The sequence below is a fragment of the Myotis nattereri genome, assembly GCF_964212035.1.
Source record: "Myotis nattereri genome assembly, chromosome: 10".
NCBI lineage: Eukaryota > Metazoa > Chordata > Mammalia > Chiroptera > Vespertilionidae > Myotis > Myotis nattereri.
This window is the reverse complement of record NC_138085.1, coordinates 76,442,942-76,466,309: the sequence shown is the minus strand read 5'-3', so window position 1 is coordinate 76,466,309 and position 23,368 is coordinate 76,442,942. Positions and strand designations below refer to the sequence as shown.

Genomic DNA, 23,368 nt, shown 5'->3' with positions numbered 1-23,368 from the left:
AAATGGCATTTAAATATACAAAATAAATATAAAAAATATAAATCTTTGTTTTACTATGGTTGCAAATATCAAAAAATTTCTATATGTGACACGGCAGCAGAGTTAAATTAGGGTTTTTCAAAATGCTGACACGCCGAGCTCAAAAGGTTCGCCATCACTGCTATACAGTATTATTTCGGGATCAACTCTCTGGAATTCTTTTATTTTCAGTATTTTTGATCTGCTATTGGTTGAATCCACAGATGCAGAACCCGCAGATGAGGACCAACTGCATATACACTTGCTCTCTCTTCCCCCATCGTGTGTGTGTGTGTGTGTGTGTGTGTGTGTGTGTGTGTATGAGGGAGAAAGAGAGAGAGAGAGACAGATGGAGACAAACGGGGAGGGGGAGAGGCAAAGCAAATGAGGTTAAATATTAACAGTAATAAACCTGGGTTAAGTGTATATGGTGTTCGATGTACTATTCTTATTCTTGTAACTTTTCTGTGAGTTTGAAGTTATTTCCAAATAAATTGTCAAAAAATAAAGTACAGTCCACCACTGCCCTCTATCCCCCAGCCATGGCACTTCCAATCCCCTTTATCCTGCTTCCACTCTTCTTATCAAGGGAGTGTCACCTTCGGACACACTGATTCATGCATACCTGTATGTTGATTACCATCTCCCCCTTAGCAGACTGAACTCTGGGGGGACTGAGCTTCCTTCGTGCTCTAAGACTGGAGCGGGTGCAGCAGCAGTGCATGACACATGGCAGCGTGAATCGGTTTGGTGAGGGGCACTGGGTCCCGCAAGATGACTGCCTCATCCTGAACCTCCAAGCAAGTCCTCCTCCCCACGCCATCTCAGGCCTAGAGGGTTCTGTATAAAATTGAAGGAGAGAGCTTCTTGACCTGGGTACACTGGGCATAGAGACAGGGGACGGAAAAGGCCACCATGAAGAGGATTAAGTGAAAGTCCAAACACTAAGTGCTGACACTCCCACCTAAAGACCCAGACTCCTGTGCTGTTTTGCTTTGATGATGCTGCCCTCAGGCAGGAGATCTGAACTTTTTTTTGTCTTTTGAGAAACTGAATGGCTCCAGAGAAAAACATACAGATCACAACACTGGGGAACAGCACCCAACATGTCAGGACACCTGTCCAACACCCTGCAGTGATGCTGACTAGCTGACCAGACTCACTTCCACCCAAAACCTCCCAGGATTTTCACTGCTTCTTTCTTAAACAGAAGCAGATAACGAAGGAATGTCAGGATTTCAGGAAAGCTTCAATTACAGTAGTCAGATTAACACAAACAAAACATGAGCAAAGGGATTCAGATGAATAGAGACAACGCAAGAGTACAGCAAAACTCCAAATATTTGTCGTCCTCAGAGAGTGTGAGTGAGCCATGAAATAATAGAAAGGATAACACAAAACGGGAACAAAAAATAAGAAATTATCTCAGAAAATATTTGCATGAAGGCTGAAATCCAAAGTTCAATGAGATAAATTCCAAGATATAATTGGGAAAATAACCCACATTTCTCATTGAATACAACCAAAAATTAAAAAAACACACCAAAAAAACAGAGATGGACAATGGAAACCAAAATAAATCCAGAGAATCATTTATGGAGAAAACAAAGAGAAAAAAAAATACTAGAGAAGTTTTCAGTATGTTAGCATGCCAATTTCCAGATGAAAAAGGATAAACAATCCAAAAAATATCATCGTAAAACATAATCATGGGGATAAAGATTCTAAAACTGTCCAGAGGAAAAACAGGTCCCCAGAAGAATACAAAACTCGAACTGGCATACTTCTTGGTGGCAAAGCCTGAAGAACTTGAAGCTAGGCAACAACAGCTGGTAACAGTGGATGCGGGGGTGGGGATGGCAGCCCAGCTACTGCAGAGCAATCTTCCTGCCAAGAACATTAGGAAGGCTGGAAAAAGTATTTATTTAAAGTGCTTTTGAAAGCATCAAAGGCAGAGGTGATCCGAAAGGCCAAAATTCTAGAGAACAATGGAACTCAGAGAGGTGTGCTGAAATAGCTCGTCTTCATTATTGACCGATTTGCGAGCAACAGCTAAAAGAGCAAGAAGCTAAACGGAGTTTCTAGAAGTTTTCTTTGGCTCAAGTGTCAAAACGTGGGTGCTGGGTGCCCAGTGAAAAGAAAGCACCCTGGGCTCTCAGTGGGACCCAGTAAGGGGCCACCCCCAGGCACAGTGATGAACGGGAAGCAGACCCGTCCTCACGGAGGGAGCTTGGTTTCGCCCAGTCCTGAAGGCAGTAAAGTCACTGGTCCTTACTATAACTGCTGGTCAACAGCAAAAGCAAATCCGCCCTGGAGGAAAACAGGAGCCTCCTATTGTCAATACAACTTTTCATATATAATGATAGGTATTCAATTAAAAAAACAACCACCTCACCAAGCCATGATGGTTAATTTTCTGTGTCAATTTGACAGGCCAAGAGTGGCCAGATATGTGGTCAAACACTATTCTGAGTGTGTCTGTGAGGGTGTCTTGGATGAGACTAACATCCGAGCTGCGAGGCCAAGCAGAGCAGATTGCCCTCCCAATGCTGTGGGCCGCATCCAATCAGTGGGAGGCCCAAATAAGCAGAAAAACCGAGAGAGAACTCCCTCTACAGTTGCCCCTGACCTGGAAACTGCCTTTTCTTCTGCCTTTGGACTCAAAGGGAAACATCTGTTCTTCCTGGACCTTGGGCTTGACTGCTTTCGCAGTGATGGCGAACCTATGACACGCGTGTCAGAGGTTACACGCGAACTCATTTTTTTGGTTGATTTTTCTTTGTTAAATGGCATTTAAATATATAAAATAAATATCAAAAATATAAGTCGTTGTTTTACTATGGTTGCAAATATCAAAAAATTTCTATATGTGACACGGCACCAGAGTTAAGTTAGGGTTTTTCAAAATGCTGACACACCGAGCTCCAAAGGTTCGCCATCACTGGGTTAGAGCGTACACCGCCAGCTCTCCTGGGTCTCCAGGTTACTGACTACAGATCTTGGCACTTGTCAGCTTCCGTAATGGTGTTAGCCACTTCCTTCTAGTCAAATTCTTTCTGTAGATATACACACGTCCCATTGGTTCAGTTTCTCTGGAGAACCCCAACTAGTACAAAACTACACGAGACTTAGATACTAGAATGATCAGACACAATCTTTATTTTTATTTCAAATATGTCACCTCTGAGTTTTTATATTTTAAGAATAAAAAGTAATTGTACTTTTAAAATTATTGACAGTACAAAGGAGAATAAAGTCAGACATAAACTTTAAAATAACTGTAATTAATGTAATCAAATTAAGTAACAAGATGTAGAATTTCAGGAACTGGTAACTATAAAAATAACAAAGTGGAAATTCTATAAGCAAAAAAATGAATAACTGAAATTGAGAATGCCATAGATGGGTTTAAAAGCAGTTCATACATAGTTAAAGTGAGGATAAAAATATGTCTAAATTGAAGTAGGGAGAGAAAAAAGTTATTGTGTGTAAGTTATACCTCAATTTAAAAAAGAAAGCCTCAAAAATTTAATAGGGAAAATCAAATAAATATGCAATGCCTATCATACAAGGTAGAATATATAAGAATTATGAGAAAAAGGGTTACAAAGGAAGGATGGTAGAAATAATGGGAAGAATTGGGAAAAGAGTTCCCATAGGAGTTTGCATTTGAGATGACTGATTTTAAAAGATGGACAGAGGCACCAGTCAGGTGGTGGTAGAACAAAGCAGAAAGAAAGTAGACAACAAGAAATAATAACAGTTAGGAGGCAGCACGAGGCATGTCTAGGGCAGAGACAGGGACTGTGACGGAAGGAGACACCATGAGGCCACCTTCCTCAGAGGACCTTGAGAAGAAGTCCCCTGGCACCCAGATAATTGGGATCTGTCCCTAAGTTTTTATGAAATAATCATTCATATGACATTGCTGAAGCCCTCAGAGCCTGTCTCCTCTGCACCAGGGCACCAGTAGTCCCGGCATGTTTCTGAGGGTGGTAGGTTATGGAAGAGGAAAGGCTGGGTCTCTAACCCTTGGTTTGGCTTACTGCAGAGGCTCCCATAACTCACTGGTGAGGAGATAAATTAAAATTGTTGAGATGGAGCTTCTGAACTTGTTGACAGACTTCATTGATGTGTACTCCCTCTGGATCTGTAGGGCTGACACTGGGAAATGATTTACTGTCTGGTTTCCTAGGGACAAGTTGCCAGAAATGATGCTGGTTTCAGTCCCTATCCATTCATCAATATACCTCTCTGAGACCTGATAATCTGGCATTTCCCCAACCAAACCCAATCAGCCTGACCTGGCCTAGAATGCAAGGTCTTAAAGCAGCCACGTTTTATTCTTGTGAAGCATCTTTCACACGGTGCCTGCTAGGCTTTTTCCACTTCAGGGAATTTTTGTGTGGCCTACGATGCATATTGTTCACAGATTTTCCACCCGAGCAAGAAGGGAGGGTGAAACAGCCTCATGCACACTGGGTAACCATATTAGACAGCCCTTTCCTTCCTGAAAGAACACATTCATAGTTTTCATCTCTACAAACTGATAGATCTAAAAAGAATCTTCTCGCTGGGATAAACAATAGCCACCCAAAAAATTTCACAGAATTTTGCTCATCTGTTTCCACTCTCTTCCATGTTTATCTCTTCTCTGTTATGCTCTGTCCACTAAGACTCTATGAATTTGCTCTTCTGTGAACACCCACTTAATTAGCATAACAATGTCTAAATGTAGCAAGGTGCCAGCTATGTTTTCCAGACCTGCATCCATCCAACTGCAAGGGTATTCAAAAAGACAACACCTGCCCTAGATGGTTTGGCTCAGTGGATAGAGCATCAGCCTATGGACTGAAAGGGAACATGCCCGGGTTGTGGGCTCAATCCCTGGGAGGGATTTAATTTAATTCTCTCTCATCACTGATGTTTCTATCTCTCTCTCCCTCTCCCTTCTGCTCTGAAATATCCTATATAATAAAAGAGAAACATGCAAATTAACCATCCCTTTGCTACGCTCAAGCCACGCCCACCAGCCAATGAGGAGTATGCAAATTAACCCGACAAAGATGGTGGGTATTTTGCATACACAGAGCAGAGTGGGAGAGCCGGCAGCTGGGGGGGGGGGCGTGGCTCTCTCGGTCGCTCCCTCGGTCACTTCCTTGGGGGGACGTGGCTCCCTCGGTCACTGGACAGAGAGCAGAGCAGGAGAGCCGGAGACCTGGGGGGATGTGGCTCCCTTGGTCGGGGAAAATCCAGAGGGTGGGGAGCACCAGGAATTCTGGGAATAGTTTTGGTGGCAGCCCCAGGACCAGAAGCAGAAGCCCAGAGCGCGGGGAGCACCAGGAATGCTGGGAATCATAGTTCTGGTGGCAGACGGATCTAGACACTAGAGCAAAGTGAGCCTGGAGCAAGTTACTATTGCAGTTGGGGATGGAGGGAAAGCAAAGGTGAGAGACATAAGTAAAATCAGAGTGCCTAGGAAAAATTAAAGGGAAGATATCCTAAAACTTTCAGGAAATCTCCACCAATGAAGCAAAGAAAAAAAATGCCTCTATTATTCTGTGAGCAACAAACCAAACTGAGTTGGGGGAGTCTCAGACAATTCACTCATATGATTACAAAGACAGACAGAAATTCCCAGATTGGAGAGAGTGCAGGTTGGGCTGAGGGACACCCCGCCCCCCTCCACCCCCTCCTACCCAGTGCATGAATCTTCGTGCACCGGGCCCCTAGTATATTTATAAAAGACAACACCTCTGTCTTAGCATGGGCCACCTATTCATATCCCAGAGCCTTTAAAGTCTTTACCTCTATGAACCTCATGATCTGATGAAATGTGAACATGCCTGTATTTAAAAATGTTTTTATTTATTCTAGAGAGAGAGAAAGATCAATGAGAGAGACACACATTGATTGGCTGCTTCCCACAAGCCCCCCAGCAGGGATGAACCTGCAACCTGGGCATGGGTCCCAAATGGGAATCAACAGACAAATCTCAGTACATGGGACAAAGCTCTACCAACTGAGCCATACCAGCCAGGGCTGTGTTTTTTGAATACAGTCTGCTTCTGTCTAGTGGTAGGATGAATGATGATGCCAATCCCAACCTCCAATTTTGTTATCACATTCAAGTAAGAATCATGAGGCAGGTCATCAAAAGGCATGCCTGTCCTACAAATTGAGTAGAACAGGAAGATTAGGTAAGACAGGGGAAGAGGCTAGGATGGCTGCTACTGGCAAAAATGCTGCTCCTGACTTAGTGCCACTCCTGGTCTTAACGGTGGGTTTACTGCAGGGATACCATGAAGTTCACCTGAGCAATTAATTTCCCTTGTATTAGTTATCTATCGTGGTGTAACAGATGATCAAAACTTTCTCCTGAACCAGCTTTCTGCTATGAAGTCATACATCAAATTGTTTTTTTTTTTAAATAAAAAAAAATGCATAATCATTAAATAACTATAATAATGAAGAAATATCTATAATAATAAAAGTGTAATATGCTAATTATACCGGGCAGCCAAACAACCTTCCAGATGAAACCACAGGGGTGGGGGTGGGGGGGCAGAGGTGGTTAGGGACAATCAGGCAGGCAGGCGAGCAGTTAGGAGTCAGTGGTCTCAGATTGCAAGAGGGATGTCCGACTGCCGATTTAGGCCCGAACCGGCAGGGATCGAGGGATGTCCAACTGCCAGTTTAGGCAGTGGTGTAACAGATGATCAGACATCCCCCAAGGGGTCCTGGATTGCGAGAGGGTTCAGGCTGGGCTGATGGACCCCCTCCCCCAACCCCATGCACGAATTTCGTGCACTGGGCTTCTGATATATATATAATAGAGAATTAAAGGAAATTTAAAAATTAAATAGAAAAACAATCACCCCAAAACTCACCACCCAAATACAGATACTATATTCATTTTGGTAATTTTATTTTCAAACTTTTTAATGTATGTTTTCTTTTGATATATATTCTCTATGTAGCTTCACATTTTTGTTAATATTCTATAATTAACTTTTATGTATTACAGGGCCTTTTGAAAATATTCTATATAATAAAGAGCTAATATGCTAGTTAGCAGCAGAACGACCTTTGGACGAAGCCAGGGCTGCAAGGGCTGGCCAGGGCTGCGAGGGCCAAGCCCCTTGCATAAATCTCATGCATTGGGCCTCTAGTAATGTTAATAATTCACATTCCATACTCTACTTAACCTTCCCTTTCAAGTCAGACTTTAGGATGTTTTCAATTTTTTTGTTACAACAAATATATTTTTGTACCCGGGTGTTTTCTATCATTAAGATTTTAATATAGATCCCAAAGAAAATAATTAGTAGGTTCAAGGGGTATGAACACATTTTATAGGAGTTATTTTTTTCTGATAACACATGATCATTGTATAAAGTAGAACCAATGTAGAGTCTCCTCCTCCAATACACCCTTACCTCTAACTCCAGAGATCACCATTATATGCCCCCTGGTGTTTACCTGTTCAGACTTTCTACAGAAGTATACACACACAACACTGAACTTTTCTTTTAAATACTGCAATAGTAGCAGCTCATTTTGATAACTGTCGAGGGACACTCATTAAACATTAGGAAGTACTACTATACTTAATAAGTAGACATAAGTACTACCATATGTTAATTTATTAAGTACTATGTGACACATGGTGCTACCTACAGAGTATTTGATAGATTTTTATTAGCTATTTCTTCAGTGAGTTATCTGTTCATGTTCTTTGTACCTTTATCAAAGAAGCTGTTATAATAAGTTAATGTTTTAGCCTAGTGGCTAGGAACATGGACTCCGGAGTCAAACACACGGGTTCAAATCTTAGCAGATGCTTACTTAGCTGTTTAACCTTGAGCAAGTTACTTTTGCCCTTTCTAAGTCAGTTTCCTAATGTACACTATGGGAATAGTTATAGCCCTCCCAGAGTGGTTAAAAGGATTAAATAAGATCCATAAATTATAACTGTAGTAATATAGTAATAACCATAGTAAATCAGCTAATAATTCAATCTTTACTTTAAATATCTACAAGAGAATTCAGTATCTTAAATAAATATTTACATCTTGATAAATATAAATAACAGTGCAAAACCAGCAAGTTATCCTTTTTTTCTTATCTTTATTATCTTCTCTGATCTAAGCACAGACACTCAGGGACAGGTTTTAAAATGACCCATATAAAATCACAAACTCTTACACCAGGTTTTTCTATAACAAATACCTTACTTTAAACCATTTCACATTCTGCTTTAAGAAGCTAGTTACTGAGTTATAAAGGCAATCTGTGGTAGAGTTAGTATGTTAAGTACTCTCGATACTACAGTAATCTTCAAAGGCACATTTACTTTTACCTACTTTCCTACTTTCCTGAAATTTACAAATACATTAACTTTTATAACTGGAAAGAAAAACCTTTAATTTAAAGAAAGATCCTGCAAACAGGCTGTAAAAAGACATTTAAGGACAAAGAAAATCTGATCTGGGCTGTATCAGCTGATATCAAAGCACTGCCATTAACTTTATCAGGTGTGATAATGACATGACAGTTATATAAGAAAAGTTCCTTTTAAAAGATGCACACTGAATTACTTAAGGGTGAAATATTTTGAGGGCTATATTTATTTATGTATTTGTTAATCATCACTGGAGGACGTATTTCCATTGATCTTTCAGAGAGAGTGGAAAAGAGAGGGAAAGAGAGAAACACTGATGTGAGAGAAACACAAACCCCAACCAGGGCCCGAACCAGGAAGGAGCCTGCAACCAAGGTATGTGTCCTTAACCACAATCGAACCCAGGACCCTTTGGTCAGTAGGCCAATGCTCTACCAACGGAGCCAAACCGGCTAGGGCTATGAGGGATATAATTTACCAGAAAGTATTTAAGAAAAAAATGAGGCAAAAGTAATAAAATATTAGTAGCTCTATTAATCTGGATAATGGATATCTGAAGATTCATTACACACTTATTTTTATTTTTCAGCTTGAAATTTTTCATAATAAAAAATTTAAATGATCCATTAAAAAAGGAGTCTCTTTCCTTTCCATCTAGAGTAGCTTAGATAGCTTTATTTATGCTTCAGTAAGATGGGCTACAACTGAATAAACCTTTAAACTCCTTACACACCTCTCTTTGACCAGGCCTGAGTTCCCTATCCTTACAACACACTGGGGCACCAGTGATTAGCTAAAGGCCCTCATACAACAGACTAGTTACTTCCATCACGAGAAGAATATTCTGAAAATCTGTTACACTGCCACATATACAGCTACCTCAGTGCCAAAAGACAATAACATAGACACCAGAGCTTGCTGGAATGCAGGAGGCCACTGCAAAACATAAGATTGAGAACTTGTGCACAAAAGCTCAGGGCTTAAATCAACTTCTGCTGACATACCTCTGCTACCTTTGCTGTTTAAATATAACCATAACCAATGGACACAAGACACTGTCGGGGGGCGGTGCGGGCATGTGCCAGGGGGTAGGGGAGGCAGGGGGAAGGTCAATGGGGGAGAAAAAGAGAGAGATATACTATTATTTGTAATACTTTAAACAATAAAATAAAAATTTTTTAAAAAAAGACTTCAAAGAAATGAAAATGAAACCTATGGTCCCATCCAGGTTTGACCGTGGTAACTCAAAGAAATGAGAAAATACGTCTTGGTAGTGCCGTTTCCCTGAACAAGCGGATGTCAGCACCTTCATTCTAGGGGTCGCTGGGCTTGGAGAGAAGGTCATGGGTGGAAAGAGCCAGAATACATGAACTATGGAAAAACCCTCCTTTAAAGGACTTGATTGGCATCCTCCTCCTTCCAAGGGATGATCTAAGGCAGAACTGACATGTTCTGGAAGGATTAGGACAGACTTAACTGTCCACTGATCTCAAGACAGCCCATGTTCCAAGCCTTTGGAAAGCCCAGGCTTGGTGGTCCTCAAACTTGAGCATCCAACGGAATCCCCGGCAGCATTAGTCAAAAACACTGATTGGTGTTCCCAGCCCTAAGGTTTTGGATGCAACAGGTCAGGGTGGGGCCCAATAATCTGCATTTCTAACAAGTTCCTGAGTGACACTGATGCCACTTTGAGAACTTCTGGCTTAGCCAGCTGCACGAGTGCCTAGTGTCCTCCATTACAGCCTATTCACAGCTACTCACAGCTACTCCTGGGCCAGGAAGAGGTGGTGACAGCATGTGTTCAGGCAGTAAATGCAAGGTTTCTCTGGCTAGCAGCCACTGCACTTCATTCGCCCTACCTGTCCCTTTAAACGCACTCACGAACTCCCAGTGTCCTGGGCCTCTGAGAGGATGAGGGGGATTTTCCACATCTGACAGGATCACGGATACACAAATACTCAAGTGGTTCAATATTTAAATCTGAAGAGTGTTCAGAAATTCTCAGATGAAATGCATTAGATAAAGCACTAAGTATTAACATGCATGAAGAATGTTCTATTATAAACCCCTGTTTTCACTTTCTTGCAGCTTTCCAAAAAATTAGCCCTTTGTGGTGAAATTTTCCATGCTTGGTTTCAGCCCAAAGGTGATTTTTTTTTCTCAAACTTTGAGAAAAATATATTAAATCGTTCTCTGAGTTATGAAAAGATGAAAAAAGCCCACACAATTTTTCCACTTTGAAAGCAATTTCAGAATTTTAAAAAACACGCAGATAACTAAAAATGGCTGAAGTTGAAAAGTTGAAACTTTCCATGTGTCTAGTTTTCAGCAAGGCAGTCTCCTGGGTGGTTCAGAAAAGATAATGTGTGTGCACACTCATAAACATAACTATATCTTGAAATAAATCCATAAGTGATTGAATAGCATTTTATCATACTCAATACAAACTTTCCTCAAGACAGGGGATTTATTGTTTTCTGAAATTGAGAGCCTTTCGCAAACCAGAGTGCGTAGTTGTTGATTACCCGATCCCTGTGGTTTCCACACGCCAGGGGTCACTAATGGGCCACATGGACACAACTGTGGAACTACTATGCACTGTTCTGCAGAATACTCCAGTTCCCGTCACACTCTATCTCCCCTCTGCCCCCAGCTCAATTCTAGGATTCTGAGCACTGTCTTCTGAGTTCAATCTCTGCCCTTGGCCCATGCCTCGACACCAACTCCCTTTATCTTCTCTGCTCCAGATCGCTCTCACATGTTCACATTTCTCCCTGAAAGCATCCCCTACTTCCCACTGAATTCCTCCCCCATCCCCACCCCTTGTATTTGAAGAACTCAAATATTAAAGAACAACAGTAGATATCTTATGGTTAGGTCGAATAGATTTTGGTGGTTTGTCAGGGTAACTTATTGTAGCCATCTATAACCATAACCCTCCTACCTAACACTCCACCTAAAAGCAGAGAATGGAGGGTTAGGAAACAGAATGCAGAGTCTCAGGTCTGCCATTTACTAGCTGACTGACACGTGGGTAGACACATAACTCCATGGAGCTTCAGTCTCCTTATCTGTGAAGTGGGAAAATTAAGTTATTAAATGACCTTGTTACATGTGAACATGTTTTGCAAATTTCAAATGAATGTTGGTTATAATTGTTAGTAATGGCATTGCATCAAATTTAAAAACTGTTTTAGATTCCTAGATTCAAATGAAGAACCAAGTATAAGGTGAAAAACACTTTTGCAAGGATGCAGTCAAAGATTAAGAAAAATTCAATTTTCCTAGTTTTCAAGTGTGCTTAAAAGACAAACAAAGGAAATCCATTCCAACAAACGTTCCAACATCTCTCTCTGCATTGGCGACTTGCCTCGGCATATGTTAAATTATCTCCCACTTAAGGACAAACATATTCTTTTGACCAGCTTCTTCCTTGTCATTTTGTCTTCTCTTCATTACTGGCAATTCCTGGATAACTACCCATTTATCACCTGCGACTTCCTCTCATTATTTCACTAAAAATGCTCTCTTTGAGGTCATCATCAGTGACCTTCCAATGACTAATACCAGAGGCCTCAAGGTCCCTTTCTCTTTACCTTTGTTACACTCAACTCTGCAACCTATTGCTACGTAACATGCCATCCCTCAACTTATGGTTTAAAACCACTGATGATTATTCTTTCTGATTTTGTGGGGTCCAGAATTCAAACAGGGTTCAGCTGGACTTCGGCCCCACATGGCTCACTCCCATGGCTGTACTAGTAGCAGATGGATAGGCTGGAAGGTCCAAGGTTTCACTCACGGGACTGCCTCCTGATCTGCTGGACTTCTTACGTGGCAGCTGGCTTCCAAGAGTGGGGAAACAGAAGCTCCCCGTACCCTAGGCTTGGAAGTACCAGAACATCACTTGCACTGCATCCCATTAGTGAAGCCAGTCACATGTCCAGCCCAAGTTCAAAGGGGAAGGAAAAGAGACTTCACCTCTGGAGAGAGGAATGGCAAAGAGTCCGTGGCCATCTTTAATCTACCACATAGCCACAACCCTCTCGACATGTTCTTTCTCTTCTCTTAGCTTTTGTGGTATATTCTAATCTATTCCTTTTTTTTTTCTTTTTTTTACAATGACCCGCAGAAAGATATATATTCTATATTTGTAATCTAGGACATCAACACACTCCTAAGAAGTGAAACAAAAGTTTCACAATACCTACCTTTTTTTTTAAAAAAAAATATATTTTATTGATTTTTTACAGAGAGGAAGGGAGAGAGATAGAGAGTTAGAAACATCCATGGGAGAGAAACATCGATCAGCCGCCTCCTGCACATCTCCCACTGGGGATGTGCCCGCAGCCCAGGTACATGCCCTTGACCGGAATCGAACCTGGGACCCCTCAGTCCGCAGGCTGACGCTCTATCCACTGAGCCAAACCGGTTTCGGCCACAATACCTACCTTTATTATAACCTCACACACTCTGTTTTCTATTCTTAGTTACTCTGTGTGTGTGTATGTATGTATGTGTGTGTGTGTGTGTGTGTATATATCTATATATCTATATCTATATAATTTTTTTTTCAAATGCTGTTTTGTTCGCAAACATATGCTTCTCTCCTCTGAAGAGGAAAAGACTTTGCAGCCCATTGGTGGCAGACTTGGTCATGTAAGTTGCTCCATCCAATGCAGTGTGAGGAGTGACAAAGTCACTTCCAAGCAGAAGTTTCAAAACACAGTGTGTGGTTCACTGTTTCCTTTTCTATCCTCTGCCATGAGACTGGAATATTCCAGAGAGAAGTTACTCCATCAGTGTGGATTCTGGAATAAGAGTGCATGGAGAGAACTACCTGGGGGCAGCCTACCCTCAAAAGACTTGTATCATGAGCAATAAATGAATCTTTATTGTTAAAAGCCACTGTGTAACCGCAGTGTAGTCCTCCCTGTCCTGATTGATTGCTGATTGCAACCCACTGAGGTGATTTCAGGAGCCACCAATACTGCAGCCAATAGTCTGGAAAATTATGATACCTTTTGCCTTTTCCTCTTCTTCAGACTCCTTGCCACCAAATAGTCATTCCCCTACTATGCATCTACGACCTGTTTCTTTTGTCTCTTAACAACTTCCCTTGGCAAATCCCATATGCTGTCTTATTTCTCATCTGGATTAGTGAACTCGCCTATCACTTGGTTGTTCACTTTTTATTCTACACTCTCTTCCCATTTCATTCTTCTTTTTCAGTAGCGATTACTTTACCTGATGTGGGACTACCATCATCACTGGTCCTTCAGTCGCTCCTTGCTGTTCAGAAAGTAGAGTCCAAAGCCCGTAGCCCAAACTCTCTGGTCCTTGCACTTCTATGGGCCTAGGTTCTCACCGCCCCCACACCCATTGTGTACACTATGCTGCATCCCAATCAGACCGTTCACTGCTCTCTTCATGTGCCCAGTGATAAAAACCATTTCTCCTTTTTCATACTGCTTCCACTTCTTACAATGCATAGCAACTCCCTATCACCAAAATATCAAATTCTCTCCTTCTACTCTGACCCGTCCTTCTCCAGTTCAAGCACCTTTGTCATCACACTTTGTCGGATATTCCCAATTGGCAGCCACCTCTCTCTTTAAAACACTCAGAGCCTATGGTACTTCCTCATTTACTATATATATATATATATATATATATATATATATATACTTTTTAATTGATGTACTTTTTTATTGGTATTTAGAGAGAGGAAAGGAGAGGGATAGAGAGAAACATTGATGAGAGAGAAACATTGATTGGCTGCCTACTGCACACCCCCTTCTGGGGATCCAGCCCACAGCCCGGGCATGTGCCCTGACCGGGAATGGAACCAGTGACCTCCTGGTTCATAGGTCGACGCTCAACCACTGAGCCACACTAGCCAGGCTGCCTTCCATTTCTTATCACTTAATATAGGGACAGGACTCTGACAACAGTATTTTGACAAGTAAATTACTTCTTACTCTCCGCCCTCTCTCCAGAACACAGCTTAGTGAAGCTATCTGAATGTTCTCAGGAGCATCTCTAGCTTTGTAGACGTGAAGGTCCACCGGAACAGTGAAGCACACATTCTCAATCTCATTATTTGCAGAATATCTGAACTTACAATTTTTCCCTTATATAGATGATATGTACTCTTGAATCAGCACCTACGTGCTATCCTAACCCTTTCAGTACAGTTTTTCAAGCTTCTCGGCTGTGCTTGTTGTGTACTTGAGTCTCTAAACTTGTGAGTATCTAAGAACACAAGCGGGGGTTCCCCAAAGAAACAAAAGACAAAAAAGTTCTGAACAATGACAAATCTATGTACTAGTTTTGTCAATTTTACACATATATCTTCATTTAAGACCTGTTCATTCTTACTTGAGACTAAATTCTGTTATCTATTTCCTTTACCCACAGCAAACTAGTAACAACAAATTCTAAGTAAGGAACAGAAGTGGCACCTAACACTAAGGGAGGAGACAGAAAAACTGTAAAATAAACAGACATGAGAAATATGTATTTTTAAAAAGCACTTTCAGTGAAGAAATTTCAGGACACAGGCAAAATCCCTGAAGTTGTATTTTACTGTGTAGTATAATCACACAATCAAAATGATGTCCTTGAATCACGAATTCCTCCATAATTAATATGCATTGTTGAAGAAGGCAGATCAGTAAGATCTATTTTAGACAAATGTTTATCTAATTTGATAAAAGAGTATAGTGGTTAAAGGAGTGGGTTTAAGTAATATGGAAATTTCATTTAGAGAGCAGATATTTTTGTCAACAAAGGAAGCTCTATGTTATTGTGCTTCCTTCCCCCCAAAGGAAAGCCAAATAATATTAAAAAATTAAGTTTTGAAGGATCTGATACCTCTGGAAGGAGAGGACGTAGTATCATTAAATATTATATAAGTTCTTAGAGGAAAATAAAAGTGAAATTATTGAAGTTCACTTCATGACTCAGTGCCGAGCCCAGCTCAGAATCAAGGGCTTTTAACTCCCAACCTTGAAATTTATAAAAACAATTTATTGGCAAAATCAGATGGTCCATTTTAAACATATGAAGGATTGATCTTGAGAGACAGAAGATTCTAGGTAGAGGGATAGGACTCCTACTTCTTTGTTTCTATGTTACCTCCTAGCCCCGCCCCAACTGCTAGAGCAATCTTCATGGGGTCTCTCACTCCTGGAGCCGAAACGTGATGAGTCACATGAGCACACTCCGGGAACAGCTGTAGGCTCTGTAGTACCCCAAGGTTGAAAGAGCTATCAAACGGCTTCCTAGACTCTCTGTACCCACAGCTAATATAACAGGCCCCACCCTGGAGTCAGACAGAGCCAAGGCTGAGTCCTGGCAAGGCACTTTCCTCACAGTTCCCATCTATAAAATGAAAGATGGGACTAGACCGTCTCTAAAGCCCATCTCAGTGCTAAGATCCTGAGTCTAAAATCGTGTTTATTATTGTAAGTCATGACAGCTACTATTTAACAGCCCTCTAATTACCTAGTTTCTCACGCTCTTTTAAAATCCTTCCTTCTGAACTTTACTGTCAAAGCACATGAAGAATTTCTATAATTCTATGTATCAAATTTGCTTAAAGAAAAAGATACTTTAATGCCAGATTTTTAAAAGAGCTATTTTTTTTTAGTATTTTAAAATATAGGTCAGACTATGTTAAAAATGTGCAATAATTCTCTAATAATGATTTTAAGACCAAAGTTTCCTATAATTAGTTACAAAAATATGGTAAAGAACTGAACCAAAATAAAACCAAGCAAACCAGCTACTAAACTACACATATGTCCTTAAAATCTTATGGGAGTCAAATATTCCAGTAAAAATAACAGAAGAGATGGAAACACAAGTTTCTTATTATCACACTTCATATGTTATAAAACATAACAGTTAACTTATTTTTGGCAAAATGATTAGGGATTGCAACACTGGCTTACACAAACTTATTTGATTGTCAAATGCATCTTAAATGGAGCGTGTCATGCTAACTTCAGGCATGCAGGCACGGTGCCGTCGTAGAGTAGCCTAGAGACACTGAAATTTCAACACTTCGGCAGGGATCATACCACCAAAATTAACTGGGCCAGGTGTCTAAAGAGGGTTGGGGGGACTTCAACAATGTTGCTAATTGAAACCAGATAAAGCTTTTGAATAACAAAAAAAAAATCATACAGATGGTCACCCTTCACCCCGAGTGACCTTTATGGACAATTTATTGCACGAGTTATTTTCTAAAATACACCCTTCTTAAGAAAACACAGTTTCACATGTCTCTCTGAAAACTCTATAATCAGAGCGTGAGTTATGTGTCCACAAACAGACTAGGTTAAGCTCGTGTTTTCTCTTCCTTTTCCCTTTTCCCTACGATTCCTACAAAAGCAAGAGCACCTGAAGGTGGAGCAAGAATCAGAAAGTCCTAAAGCTGAAGAAGTCCTAGGAAGAAGCTACACTGACCTTCAGGTGCCTTGTACTTCTTCCCCGACAGACATTGTGAACGAGAGTCAAAAAGGGAGGTGGGTTCCGAACCAATGTGTAGAACAACTCTTCCCACAGATGCATGAGGGAGATGATGCACTACATGCAGAACGGGTGTGGAGCGAACAGACAAAACCCCCAAGAACAGATCTGTGATTAAGTCAATAAACTGAAGGGCACAGGAGGGAATATTTTCTTCTTGGTGTTTATACAATAGTGTACTACTCATCAAGGCTCTCCAGAGAAACGGAAGCAACAGAAGATATGTGGAGCTGTATTATATATATGGAGACCCAGTGGCGGGCCTGGCTCATGCGATTAGCCAATCTGCCCTTTGCAAGCTGAGAAGCAGGAAAGCCAGTGGTGTAATCAGGCTTCAGAACTGGGGGTGCCACCGGTGTGAGCCCTGGAGTCTGAAGGCTTGAGAACCCGTAGACCCAGTGACCTAGGGCAGGAGAAAGTGGGTGTCCCAGCTCAAGAAGTGAGAGAAAGAATTCACCCTTCCTCAGAGTTTTTGTTCTCTTTCGGCCCTCAAAGGATTGCATGATGCTAGACCACAGGGAGAGGATCGGTCTTCTGTTCTCAGTCTACTGGTGCAAACAATAACCTCTCCTGGAAACGTCCTCACAGACAAATTCACAAGTATGTTCACCAGCTATCTGGGTGTCCTTATCCCAGTCAGTTAACACATAAAATTAGCCATCACAAACAGTAATGCTATTATTATTTCAAATGTGCAAGTACTCTTTTAAAAATGTTTTTAAAGCTTTAAAAACACCCAGAACAACTAATAACGAACATTTTATTTCGTATCAGTTTGCTACATTTCACTTGACAGGACCAAGTCACTTCCTAGACTGGGAAATAAATTATGTGTGTGCTTCTACATGCTTGATTGTACACCACACCAGTGAAATCCTAACTGTAGGAGTGGTGGGACACGGCCCCCAGGGATCCTTTCCTTGAATGTTCATGCTCTCGTGTAATCTGCTCCTCTTCGGTGGGGGCTGGACCTAGTGGTTTGCTTCTAACAAACAGAATACCGTAAAGGTAGTGGGACTATCATTTCTGTAATTAGGTTACAGTTGTGACTTCCATCTTGCCAGCAGACTCCTTCTCTGGCTCTTCTCCCACACTTGCTCTTCCCAAGCGTTAAGGAACTGACGGTGGCATCCAGCCAGCTATCAGGGATGAACCAAGACCCTCAGTGTAACAACCTTCGAGGAACTGAGTCCTGCCAACAACCATGCAAATGAGCTTGTAAGCAATTCCCTCTCAACTTGATTTTTCAGATGAGACCTTTTGATTAAAGACTTATGAAAGGCCCTCGAGCAGAGGACCCAGATAAATCATGGTCAGGTCCTAGACGCACAGAAACTGTGAGAAAATAAACATATATTGTTTTACATTGTTAAGTTTTTGGAGCAGTTTGTTACACAGCAGTAGATAACTAACCTAGCAGCTAACCTAGTGACGGAGGTAATAATCCACAGTCATTTCCTTAATAGTCACTAACACCTACAGCAAACTTTTAACTTCTAGGCACCCTTTCTAATTCGTTATATCACTCCTCAAAAAATCCTTTGAAAGACATATTACCCCCACTTTATAGATGAAGAACAGAGGTACAGAGAGACTCAATAAATTGTCCAAAGTCACCCTGACAAAAGATGACAAAGCAAGTATTTGTGGATATATCTGAACTTCGGTGTTGTGCCAGGGGTCACAGCAATTGTGCAAACAGGACCACTAAGTGACAGGGCTTGTAAAGATGGTAACCCCTTTTTTTCTTTTTCTTTTTTTAAAAATATTTTTATTGATTTTTTTACAGAGAGGAAGGGAGAGGGATATAGAGTTAGACACATCGATGAGAGAGAAACATGAAAGAGAAACATCGATCAGCTGCCTCCTGCACAGCCCCCACTGGGGATGTGCCCGCAACCAAGGTACATGCCCTTGACTGGAATCAAACCTGGGACCCTTCAGTCCGCAGGCCGACGCTCCATCCACTGAGCCAAACCAGTCACGGCAAAGATGGTAACCTCTTGCCCTAGCCGGCTTGGCTTAGTGGATAAAGCATCAACCTGAGGACTGAAGGGTCCCAGGTTCGATTCCGGCCAAGGGCACATGCCTGGGTTGCGGGCTCGATCCCCAGTAGGGGGTGTACAGGAGGCAGCCGATCAATGATTCTCTCTCATCATTGATATTTCTCTCTCTCTCTCCTTTTCCCTTCCTCTCTGAAATCAATAAAGAAATATATATTAATAAAAAAAAAAAGATGGTAACCTCCTGACATAGAGGAGAGTCAGGAGGCACAGAAGAGAGCAGAAGCCATGCAAAAGGAAGGAATCACTTCCTACCTTGCCTCCTGATGACCAGGTTCAATGGCACTCATGCTCCCATACACCCTACAGCTACTTAGCAGTTATCACACCCATGGCTTAGTCTGTCTCCTCCTTCAGACTTCAGACTCTCTTACCTCAAAGACTGCCTCATTCATTGGGAAGTTCTCAAACCACAGCACGAGGTCTGACATATGGCAAAGCAAGTATTTAATACTAGAGGCCCGATGCACAAAATTCATGCAAGAGTAGGCCTTCCTTCCCCCGGCTGCCGGCACCCAGGCTTCCCTCACAGCCCCTGCTTTGTCCGGAAGGTTGTCCAGTCTAATTAGCATATTACTCTTTTATTATTATAGATGTTTTTTGAATGAAAAAATAATTTATGTTGTGAATCGCATCCATTCAATGGGTTATTTCAATGGTATGTGTTACTGAAAGTATGAAGTTTTATTTTGAAGTCTCTTGTAGTTTCACTCTCTCCTGAGCACTTTCAATAGGTGGTTATGTCTCCAGTGTCTCTGGCACATAGTGGCACCTAATTAGTGTTTATGAATGAATGAATCAATGGATGAATGAATCATAAGTGTCTCAAAAAGGCTGCCAAGCTATAAAACTGATAATAATTCATACTTGGGCCTAAATAAAGATTTTTGTGTTTCATAAAGACAGCTGTTTTCCTATCAATGATGATGATACATTTTCTTCCTTTTATAAAGAGGCATGAACATTTACAATCTCTCCCACATAAAGATAGATTCTTATCTAAGTCTTACCTAGTGACTGCTCTTAAATATTCCTTCATAAAAGACAACAAGTTACATGCAACTAAAGAATTCCAGTTAACCCTAGATTAAAAGGCATTCAGTTGGAAAATTCCTACCTCCTTCAGCATTATTTTTTCAAACATGGAAATAGCATGACCATACACTTGCACAGGCCCACAGTAATATGGGGAAAAGGATAAAGGCAGCTGCCAAGTATCCTCTCTCTGTTCCATTTGTCAATTAAACAAGAGATACAAGGACAAAGGAAAGCCGAGGGGATCTGTGCAAGTGCACAGCCGGGCACCCACAGCCGCCTCCTGGGGCACACTTACCGGGAGCTCAGGCGCATGCTTCAAAATCTGAAGGGCAAAATAGCTGCCTATTGAATGGCCGATGACCACCAGCTTGGTTTCCTTTGGTACATGAGTTCTCAGGAAAGCGACCTTGTGTTCTACTTGACCACGGAGTCCATAGATGTCCTTAATTTCTTGAGCATTTGGATCTAAAACCAAAAATATAAGCATGTTTTTTATTCAATAAGTAAAAGTAATAAATTCACTGGGGAAAATATTTTTAAAATAACAGTAGTAGTAACAGTAATTACCAATTATGTGACGCCAGCAGTGTGCTAGCTAGCATGTTAGGCACTACTTAGATTACCTCAACAACAACCCCGGACAGGAAGTGTCAGTATGTTCATTTTACAGAAGCTCACAGACATCAGGTGATAGAATGACAGACACATACTAAGTAAGAGGGGGAGACTCAAACCAGGTCTCTCTCTCTCCTCACAGTCCATGAATTTTCAAATATTCTGGGACTATTCAAATATTCCATGGCTATTTCATAAATATTCAAATATCCCTACACTACTGTTCGTTCAGGCCAATGGATCTCAGAACCCTCTGCAGGGTTTGTTATAACATTGACCGCTGGGCCCCACCACAGAGTCCCTGATCCAACAGGTCTGGGCTGGAGCCTGGGAATTTGCATTTATGAGTTTCCAAGAGATGCTGAAGTTGTTGGTCCTAGGGTCACATGTTGAGAACCACTGTTTAGGCTAATTTATATTCTCCATAAACAACTAAGAAACCCCATGACACGCTTCATTTTTTAATATAATCTTTGTTTGCCTGAAGAACTCAGACTGTGGAAATGCTGTAAGCTGTTTCTTTTAACCAGCACAGTCCTGACCTGAAATCGCCTCTCTTCCTCTCAACAAATGAACTGTCCTCTAGATTCCTCAAGACTAATTAACACTTTATCTAGAGCTAATCGTTAAGAAAAAGAAATGAGCCTTCCTTTGCGTTTAACCAGTACTCTGCTCTGACTATATAGCCCTTTGCACAACTGTATGGGTGCCTGTTTATTTCCTTTCTTAGGCTGTGAGCTCCGTGAAGGCAAGGTCCATCTCTTCATCTCTGCGTCCTCTGTGACTAGCACAGGGTAAGTATTACTTATTTAATTAACAAAAATATGTAATTAGGGCAGTGTTAACTATCTAAAGAGTAGTGAATAACAGAATCTTAGACTGTTATATAATTGTCCTTCTCTATAGTTTAAAAAAAAACTTTCTCAAAATAAAAGTTTTAAATTAAGAATGCTGTTCCTAGCTATCCCACATTAATTTTGTAGGGAAACCACCAGTCACTTCTTCATTACTCCCAATGGAATACAAAAGCGCCTAAGGACTTTTCTAGGTTCGTGCTAAACACGGGAGGCAGAGGACGAGCACTGTCTCTAGTCCTTTGCGCTTACTTAAGTCACCGGTGCAAAGGTCTTCCTTTCACGACTGTGCCTGGAGTTGTCTAAGCTGATGAGAAAGTACACTCTCACCTTTAGGCCTCGACTGTCCCCGGCTCCCCAAGTATTCTGTAACCTCCCTGTACCTGAACATTGGTGGGAGTCTGTTAGCCTTCAAGGCATGCCACACAGAGAGGGGATGGTAGGCAGGCGCTATACTTAAAACCGCCACCTTACTTAAAAAACAAACAAAAAACTCTGTAAACTCCAAACATGTCTTATAGAATAGTTTTTAATTATTATTCTCCAAACAGATGGTGAAATACAGGGTAATCAAATTATGCTTGCCACTTGACTAAAACCAATGGTCTGGAATTTCAATGGGGGAAATGATGGGGCTGGGAAGAGAGAGAAAGATAGTGAGAGATGGACTGATTCAGCGAGGAGAAGATAATTTTATAGACTTAGCAAATAATAAAAGCAAAAGGCATAAAAGTGCGAGGTGTAATTTTGGACACAGCTATGATGTCCATGGCTGTCTGTGGTTAGGGGAAGAGGCGGAACAAATAAGGTTAGAAAGGAAGGCAGAGACTGGATCCAAGAGGACACTGAACATCACCAAGGAGTGTGGACCCCACAGTGTGAGCAGTGAGGACATATCTAAGGATGTGACTGGAGGGGCAGCGATCTGGCCAGTGTCACATGACCTTACAGGCATTGCTCCTCCCTAGTCCTGCTGCGCTTCCTCCTTCTGTCTCCCCTGAGGCTCTAACAATTTGCTTGTTAACTCCTCCTACCTACTTAGAGACCGCCTTGTTTATTTCTAGAGGCTTGATTGTCTCATGTTCTCTGCCTTGGGCTCATCTAGTCATTCCACTTTACGTCCAAGTCCTTCTGCTAATCACAGTCCTGGCAAGAGAGAAAGCTCTACTGGGTTTTCTCTCTCTCTCTTTCAGGTTTGAGGGCTGGAACTGGAGTGGTTTAGTGTTTCTTTGGATAAGCACGACCCGGGTTCATCATTAGTTGAAAGACTGTGTAACTTTTTTAGATGTTTTATCAGCTGAAACTAAACCACCATGATTTCCAGCTTTTATGTTATACTTTTTGAACAAATGACTTCAAATAGTTGATAATGAATCTGCCATCCAGGAAGCTGACTCTACAGTAAATCAAAGCCAGAAAGAGCTTATACTTCTAATTCCTCAAATTTTCTTTTCACACTCCTTTTCTGAGTCACCCCCTTCTGACATTGGTGAACATCTGTTCTCCCAATTATACTCAATTTATGAGCGTGATAATGTGGTGCAGCGAGAATATTATTTCCAACTGTTCATAATTCTAACATGTGCTAATATGAAGCAAAACATACTTTTAACACTTGATGTGTGGTTATAGCTTATGTCCTTTCTCTCAGTGATTACATACATTTCACACCATAGTTTGCACGTCAGAAAACCTGTACTTTAGAATAATAATCTTGGATGATGAATAATATATCTGTCCTGACTATCCAAAGCCATGTCCTCTAGCATGCATTTGCCAGCATAACCTCCAACATGTAAAACAGATGAAAGGGGAACTGTTCTGGGTGAATGGGGTAC

General features: G+C 41.3%; 1 protein-coding gene across 1 annotated transcript in view; it reads right to left on the bottom strand.

The window, feature by feature from the left end:
* LDAH (lipid droplet associated hydrolase) overlaps positions 1-23,368 on the bottom strand; it is an 86,358-nt gene that overhangs the window by 40,772 nt on the left and 22,218 nt on the right. The window contains exon 4 of the mRNA XM_081100831.1: positions 20,357-20,526. Within this exon, the coding sequence (XP_080956957.1) occupies positions 20,357-20,526 (170 nt within the window). The remainder of the gene's footprint in view (positions 1-20,356; positions 20,527-23,368) is intronic.